Here is an 8494-nt window from a genome sequence, read left to right on the forward strand (position 1 = left end):
AAAAGAAGGAAAAAAGGACGCGACTCTAGCATTAGGGAAGTTTTGTGCAGTTCTCCTCAAAATAAGTAACTCCGTAGTCAAGTGAAAATTGTGAAACTCTCTTAGATTTGGGCTAAAGTTTCTGATGTTGGTCCCAGGAAGGAGCATGAAAAGTGTATGAGAGCACTGACTGTTGGAGATTTTTCCCAAGGATTTTCTTTCTTGCTTAAACTAGATATTTTAGTTCCTGAAGTGCTGTAATTTTATGCTGTGTTGTCCAGTAATCTTGAAATGGAAAGGTGTGTTTTTTGGAGTCGAAATAGATGCATCATATCAGGAATTATCTGGGACTTCAGGCACCTGAAGAAATTATTTGTACTCTTGAGTATGAAGTAACAGCATTGGAATATATAGGCTGAATAATTTGGGGTTTTGTTTCAATTCCATTGCATTACACATCAGCAGTATATTTAAGGAATTATTTTGAAGAAAGGTCTGGATGGTTTTGTGTCTATTTATGAAGCATGAAACAGTGAAATTGATGTTTCTTCCTACATCTTTACACCAGTTCAGCTTCTATGTATGCTGTAAGACTTGATGGATGACTAAAGAACTGCTAGGGTTTTGTCATTAGGAAATGCAGATGATGATATAAAGAAAAAAAAAATATCTTAGGTTAAAAAAATCCAGTGGCCTCATTAAATTGCTCTGAAAATAACATTTTTCATTGCATAGAATATTTTCAGAAGACTTTTATAGGCTTTCATAAAATCTTAAGACAGCTGAAAACTGCAAGGTCTTCTTTAAAGGTTTAAAAACTGCAGTGTATGTGGGGATAGGGATCTTTTGTGATTCCTTCAGTAGATGTGTTCTCATGAAAGGTATGGCATACACTTTTCTTGTTGGTTAGAAACAGGTCAGAGAAAAATTTTACTTGTACACACTGAGAAACCCCTCAGCAGACATTTGAGATCACTCAGAAGCCCCATAGCTGAATAAGGGAAAGATGGAATTGGCTTTTGTTGGTTTCTGTGTTAAAAGAGAGACAGAAAAAGTAGTTTGGATTTTTAAGCATTTTAAATTTTTCTTGTGCATTCTAAAAAAAAAAAAAAATACTAAGCTAGTGAAATGTATTTCCTTTTATAAGCTTCTATAAAGTGCTGAAAGTATTATTTCATAGAAAGAACAAGTAAATTACTCTTTACAAAGAGTCCAAGTTGAAAAATGGTTGTACTTAAAATCAAAACCACAACTTTCTTCATACATAGCAATTTGCCTAAAGCTAGAGATGAAGAGGGATTTGTCTCATTTGGGGTGAATGTTCATCATAAATGCCTAAAAGTCACAGTCAACAGGGTCAATCTTAAACACAATTTTAAAAACTTGCAGATGTGAATTTTTTAGTTTTCAAGTTTAGCAGTGAAGAGTACTTAGTGTGTGCGCGCACACACACACACACACAAAAAGGCAGTAAAAACTGCATGCAAAACATCCACCAAAATAAGGGTTTAAATACTTGTGTTGTGTAGATGTGTGTTAGTTTGTAGTCTTGAATTGGGAAATTACATCGCTTCTGGCACAATCATCAGTGACATAATCTCTAGCAGTTTGCATATGGCTATGAGGCTCACAACCTGCTCTTTTCAGGAAATTTTATCTATGAATGTGTTGTACGGCAAAAGGTAATAACAGGGAGCTGGGATCATTCCCAGATGCTCTGCTGAATCTTCAAAGGCAGAAAGCTTTACTAAGGGTACTTGGTGCATCCACTCAGAGATCTACGAAAACAAATTAGGCAGGTTTTTCCGTTTCCTTTTAGCTTGGCTGTTTGCTGAAGTAGCTGTTGTTTCAGCCTACTGAATTTATTTCCTTTGGCAGAGGACAGCAGCTGGTTGATTCTTTCCACTCAAGAGCTCAAGAAATGTAATAATGTGCATTGTTTTATTGTTTTTGCCCTGTCCCACACATTCCTGGAAGGCCATGCGAGGGAGGAACATAAAGGCCTTTCTTTTTTTTTTTTTTTTTTTTTTTTTTTTATTTCAATTTCTTTTATGCAGAAATTCCAGTACTTGTTTCTAAGGCAAAGACATCTTTATGTGAAAGACTATTGCTGATGCAGTGCTGAGCAGAGCAGTGGCAATTTCCTGCCTCTGAGGCAAGGCGCAGCATTAACTCATGGCGTTCTAGGCTTCCTTGTGTGAATTTCCCTTGTGTCTTCAAGTCAAAAAAAAAAATATCCAAAAACCTCACAAGAAAGTTTGGGTTAAAAAAAGAATAAAACAAGCTGAATAGAACCTAGAGGCTAGAAAACACTGTCTCTAAACTGCATAATGCCTGTGGGTGTAATGGGCCAAGTGGCTTGGCTGTTCTGTGTGTTGTCAGAAATTCATGACAATAACATTAACAGCACTCTGCAGAAGAGTCTTGGGGCTTCTTTTGTTCGTATTTTTCAATAATTTTGGAAATACTCAACTGTATTTGAGTATTATGGCCTATTTTTCGTGAGCTGCTAAAACTATCCTGAAATATGATAGGGATGAAAATAGGTAAATACAAGGGACATAAAAAAAAATAAAATAGAAAACCATAAATATTTTACAGTGTGTTTGTTAGTAGCACTAGAATGCAGAAGGGACATGTAAGACAGTACATGGCCCATAATTAGGCTTTTTCAGAGACAAATGCATGCTTTACTAATTCTTAGCACTTTGAATGGGCATAATATTGCACAGCCATTAACTGTTAACATTAAAAGGCCAGTTGCAAGTGAAAACTAGCATACTTGCTGAAATCAGTTACTTCAGGGCTTCACTGCAGCTAGATTTTTTTCCTTCACGTGTCTCTTTCAGTGTTAGACTCCTGAAATCATTAGAGTGGCAATATACATATTTATTACCACCTCTTTAATGTAGTTTCCCAGTGTAAAGGTGTTTTTTTTCCCATGGCAGTTTAGGGAACTATTGTATGCCAAAGAGGCCTTTTGTGAATACAAAGCACTCCTGCAGGAGGTCTCCATCAGCACAAATTTTGCAGCTTGCCTTTTTTTAGTTATGTCAGAAATTCTGAAAAAGTGTATTTAAGGCTCTTGGTGGGCAGAAAACAAACAAACAAACAAAAAAACCCTTTTCTTTTAATTGTGTGGTTGTGCTACCTTACTGCTAGGGGGTTTTTTTCTGTTGTTTTTCTCTTTTGTAGAAGTAGTTGTTTTTACAGTAAATGTTCTGCATGTGCAAGCACAAGCTTTGCAAAAGTAGAGTTTAACAATCTGAAACAATCCATAGAAAAGATAATCCATACTTTGGTGATGATTTCATGTTCCTTTAAAACATACAAAGCACTGAGGAAAACCACCAGGATTTGGCATTTTTGGTGAGAATCTAGGAAGCAACTTTCCTCTCCCCATGTATGTTTAAACTGCTATCCACAGAGCACTCTAAATTTTATTTAAGGAAGATTTGGGGTGGCTTCTGCATTCAGAATTCCTCACAAACTGACAGCATCAAGCAGAAGCAGTAGAGTCTAACTTTGGAAGATGCTTTTAAGGATTTAATTGAATAGTTGACAGTAGAGATTAGTGACATGTGCTGTGCTAATAATCTCTGGGATTCCCCTGCTTCACCTCCATTCTGCTCCAATGCAGTAGTATCGTCTTCCTTTAGAAACCTTGTTTGTGAGTTTTGCTATGTGTAATTTCAATATCATGTGTAGTTGGAGAGGGGGGAAATATCAAACTTAATTTATTAAGGATCATTTAAAACCATAGTTCCAGGTAAGTGGTAGAACCTGGTTCTGCTCCTTCTAGTACAGACTACATCTCCCAACACCAAACAACAGAACCTCTGTTAAAATCCAGTGCTGTTCAAATGATATAGCAGGGATTTTAGGTGCAACATATTTTCTTCAATAATCCCAAATACACTGAGCAAGAAGTAACATTTTTCTTCCCTGTACTTGGTTCCATGGCAATAGCATGACAGCAGCCATGTAGACTGTGTAAAATTTTTACTTTCTCAGAGAAATTTTTGTGGGAAATATCATGGTTAGAAAAATTTTCTAAAAGCTCTTGGGAGTGTTTTAAGCAAGGCAATATCCTTGTTTCTAATGAAAGACAGAGGTGTGCATGCACACAAGTGCACTGTATTTAGAATGGTAAAGGAATGTCAGGTTACAGATGGACCTCACCAAAAGTATTTAGGGAGCACTTCAGGGAGTTGGACTTGATTATCTGTATGGGTCCCTTCCAACTTGAGATATTCTATGAGTATATGATTCTAAGTTCCATAGTAAAGGAAAACCCTGCATAATATGTGGTCTCACTCATCAGAAGAATGATGAAACATTTCCATTTCAAGCTATAAGGAAAGAGAGAGATTAAAAATCATTCTTCTACTCCCTTAATGAAGGGGGTTGGGGGAAAGGATTAGTTCTTGCATTCTTGGGAGTTACCTTGAAATAGCCATTTGAATATACAACAAACACTGCTCAAATACTTGCATAAAGACATTTTATTATGAATGCAATGTATATATAGATTTTTTTTTTCTTAAATTTTAAGCTGAGGTGCTTATATAAACAGACCCAGAAAAACAGTTAGTTTACAGGGCATGACAGCGGTTGAACACCTTTCAGCTCCAAAGCTTTGCTGAAGTTAATCTCTTGAGGTTTGGCAGTACCCTTGGTGAGCTTCAGAAATCGAATACATCCTTTAAAACGGATATTAGTGGTCAGCCCAAACTGGGTCACACCATCTGAAGGAGAGGGGAAAAAAAGGAAAAACGAATTATGTAAGTCTGAGTTGATACTTAAGTTTGTTCTTTGAGAGTCATGAAGGAGAACAGATGTCCCCATCAATACATTAATATGTTTTATTTGCTGTATATCTTCTTTATTCAAAAGATTACAAACATTATGAGTGAATGTGATAAATGCTTATGCTACTGGCAACAATCCAGTCTTCTTTCCTCTTTCAGTCCTAGCCTGACAGTGGTAGAATCTGAACATATTTAAACTGCCATTGTAAACCATGTAACTCAGTTACGTGACATAGAGAAAATTAAGAAAAATGGCCAAATGGCAGCTTGCTACCTACAAATGGTGTATGATGCATACATGCTAGTCCTTCTCAGCCCTAACATAATGAGAAAGGCAGTTCCTCAGTATGGACTTCAGGTGACATTTAAGGAACAGTTTTGAGAGTTTTCAAACATTCTGATTTTTTTTTTTTTCTTTTTTCTTTCTGATAGTAAAGCCAGGGGCTTGAGTACATCTCTTCCAGTAGAGAAGGAGCTGATAAAAGTGAGGGTTGGTTTGACAGGGAAGCTGGAAGTATTGCTCTCAACTGTTTGAAATTCATGGCCCAACTTGTTTCTCAGTGTTCTTCTAAGTGAAAAAGTGGCTGCAGGGATGCCCTCTAATACAAAGCTCCGTGACTGATAAAGTCAGGGTTACAGAAATAACTTTACACCTGTAGAGGCCTGACTGGCCATAGCATTATACTGTTTCACAGAGGATGAGATGGTTGAATTCATCTGTCCCTCCTTCCACAGGGAAGAAGGATAGTAGGAGATGAGTAATGGCTTTTATGGGTAGCCACAAATTTATATCCTTGCCCACGCTCTGGTGGCAAAAATTTTCTCTGCACAGGAAATTCTCCACCAGCTAATTCCATCTGTTTTTCAACTTTTTATGCAGCCAGGAGAAGCCTCAAGAGGACTGGAAAATACAAACGCTTACTAATTTTACAAAATCCCATGATACTGTGTTTTAAATTTGTGATGAGGCTGTCTAGGTATTGGGAATGTTATAACAAATCTTGAATGAGGTAGCAAGAGAAGTGTGAGGTGTCTAAATGTGCATGTAATTTTATTAAATCATTTCATAACTTGCCCTGGGGCTGAACTTGGGCATCTCATCACTTCAACATGATGTCAGTGTAGGCTTGTTTTGTACAGATTGCAATGTTACTTCCATTTGTTTCTCTTGCTATGTTCCTCTTGATGTACAGCCCAGAACGAGAATCTCCATCTGCAGTGTTTCTTTAGTGCTAGCTCCTGTGCTAGAATCCTGTTTTGTTATAAAAAGGCTGCCACAAAGCTGCTTTCCTTCTGGCACAAAGTCCTTAGTCCTTATCAATAGTCGCTGTGAGTGAAGTACAGCTCTCATATCTCAGTATCAAGAACATTTTTGAAAATGTTCTGAATCTTGAGAGAGAAGACTTTTTGGAGGCACTGCCTCCCACATTAGAATGGGGGGGAAAAAACGACTCCTATAAAATAATTTAGGAATTATTTTAATATGTCGTCAAGGTATCTTGCCACTGACGAGAGTATGCACTAGAGCAGACACATACTGCAAACATACTTATCTTTTTTGTTTGAAAACTAGAGGGAAACTTTATTATAAATGCAACAAAATTGGCACTTTGCAAACATCTTAACTGTGTTTTCAGAAAGTAAACTGCTATTAGATAAACTTGTTGATTATCTATGAACATATCAATACTAGCGTTCATTATCAGCTTAGTGGAAGATGAAGCTAGCTACAAAGCTCAGCCTAGTTCTGAATCCTATTCAATCACCTCTGCCTGACACAAGTTCTCTCGACAGTAGAATACTACCAGAATACTGAGTAGCAAATTTTGATTTTTTTTTTTATTCCTTTAAAAACCACCAGACCACCAGCAAAGACATTCAGCAGAAAGAGATGGTGTTTTCTGACCTCTCTGTGCAAGTTGTTGTCCATATTCCTCAGTTCCTCAGGTTTTACAGGCTGATTTACACATATGCAGTGCCATGCCCCCCAAGGGCATATATGCATTCTTTACTTAAATTTAAATTTGCCATTCTTAATTTAAATTTAAATTTTTCAAATTCTTTCACTGTTGAAACATAATTATTATGCTGTTACTAAACAGAAAGTTTTAAGAGGGAGGCAGTGTGTGTGTGGGCAGCAGAAGGCAGAAAGTCTGCCTGCTCCTCTCTGACAGTGTCTACCTTTGAGACTGGGCAGGGGGATCTGTAAGAGTCCCTTGGTGTTGCAAAACTTCTCTTTCTGAAATGCAGCCGAATGCAGAAACGAGCATCCATGCCTACTGATACAAACTTAGACAGTCTTATGCATCAACTCTAACATACTAGTCCCAAGTTTATGATTTCAGACATTACCAAGGTAGCATTGCTAGAGCACAAGTAAAGCATCATTTGTGAGGTTAAATGCTCACCAGGATATCCTCCGACAAAGATGGGGTCGTTAGTGTCTGCTGAGGTTGAGGCCCTGTTTGGGCTGTTACTATCCACCTGTCTGTCATCCACAGTCAGCTCTAAACGGTGTTTGATCTTGTTTGCAAGAACTTTGTGCCACTGTCCATCACACAAGCTGCCTGGTGCATCAGGCTCATAGACAGCAGAGAATCGGCCTGCACCATTGTCAACGTGAAACATCACCTGAAAAGTTTGACATGAAAGTCAGATAGTTCTCAACACAGTTCTATTGTTCTTATTTATAGTGTAGTTTTGTTTTTTTAAATCAACTTGTTCTGACTGCACACACTAAAGCTCTGATTTAATAGCAGACTCTGGGTGGATTGTTGTCTCTCTGCATAGTTTCACTGGGGCCTGGGTTATGTCACTGAGATAAACACTAGTGGAAATATGCAAAATTGTTCTAAAGGTTGTCATTTTTCCATTTTTGCCTTAGTTTTTGAGAGCCCCCTGAAAAAAACAGCTCTTTATACTGATAGCCTACTGACTAGTTTATCAGATTGGGAAATAAAAGATATACACAAGAAACTAGTAGTATTAATAATAAAACCATTCCTCAAAACTTTTCATATTCTCACTGATTTAAGTCCTGATGTTGCAGTTTTAGGAAACTTATGTGTTACAGAATCTTTTAAAATAACTTTGTAAAAGTGTAAGAGCCTCTTCACGTAGAGGGAGTGGCAAGTCCTGCATAAAAGAGAGCCCTAATATTAACTGAAACACCTTGAGACTGGGGTAGTAAGGTTGCAATTAAACTACCTATGCTTTTAAAAAAAAAATCTGTATAAAGAGACAAAAATGCTTTGCTACTCACTTTTCCATCTACTAATTCGATGCCAAGCCCATCCATTTTCTGGCTGCTGACTCCGAGGAGAACACCGTTCATTCGTGTTGTACGGAACTCAAATTCCACGAGCAGGTCTGTCCCCACTTTGTATGCACCAACTTGGAGAGAAAAGAGGAAGCGTAATAAAGTGAAGGAAAGTATTTAGTACATTATTCCTAATAACCACACAAAGTGTGTTGCTGGTAATGCAAGATAACTAACTCATCATTATTAATGCACTCCATTTCATGTGAAATCATGTCAGTAACTGTTATGGCAGCTGTGCTTAGTGTGAGACCTTGCTAAAAAGCCACATGGTCGGTTCCTAGGCAAGATAACTAAAAATGATCAGCAAGAGTTTCAAGTATTGGTCTCACTTTACTGCCAGTCAAGAGGAGTTAGGTAGCACAAATTCTTTTTAGCATCTTCT

At 37.5% G+C, this 8494-nt stretch overlaps 1 protein-coding gene across 1 annotated transcript in view; it reads right to left on the reverse strand.

Moving 5' to 3' along the window:
- Positions 1–4471: 4471 nt before the first annotated feature.
- Positions 4472–8494, reverse strand: part of LOC104530424 (laminin subunit alpha-2) — a 31215-nt gene continuing 27192 nt past the window's right edge. Inside the window, exons 14-16 of the mRNA XM_010174999.2 lie at positions 8053–8183; positions 7199–7421; positions 4472–4727 (exon numbers count right to left, since the gene is read on the reverse strand). Coding sequence (XP_010173301.2) covers positions 4570–4727; positions 7199–7421; positions 8053–8183 — 512 coding nt within the window. The 3' untranslated portion in view covers positions 4472–4569. The remainder of the gene's footprint in view (positions 4728–7198; positions 7422–8052; positions 8184–8494) is intronic.

This window comes from Antrostomus carolinensis, unplaced genomic scaffold (assembly GCF_000700745.2).
Source record: "Antrostomus carolinensis isolate BGI_N321 unplaced genomic scaffold, ASM70074v2 scaffold20709, whole genome shotgun sequence".
In the NCBI taxonomy this organism is placed as follows: Eukaryota; Metazoa; Chordata; class Aves; order Caprimulgiformes; family Caprimulgidae; genus Antrostomus; species Antrostomus carolinensis.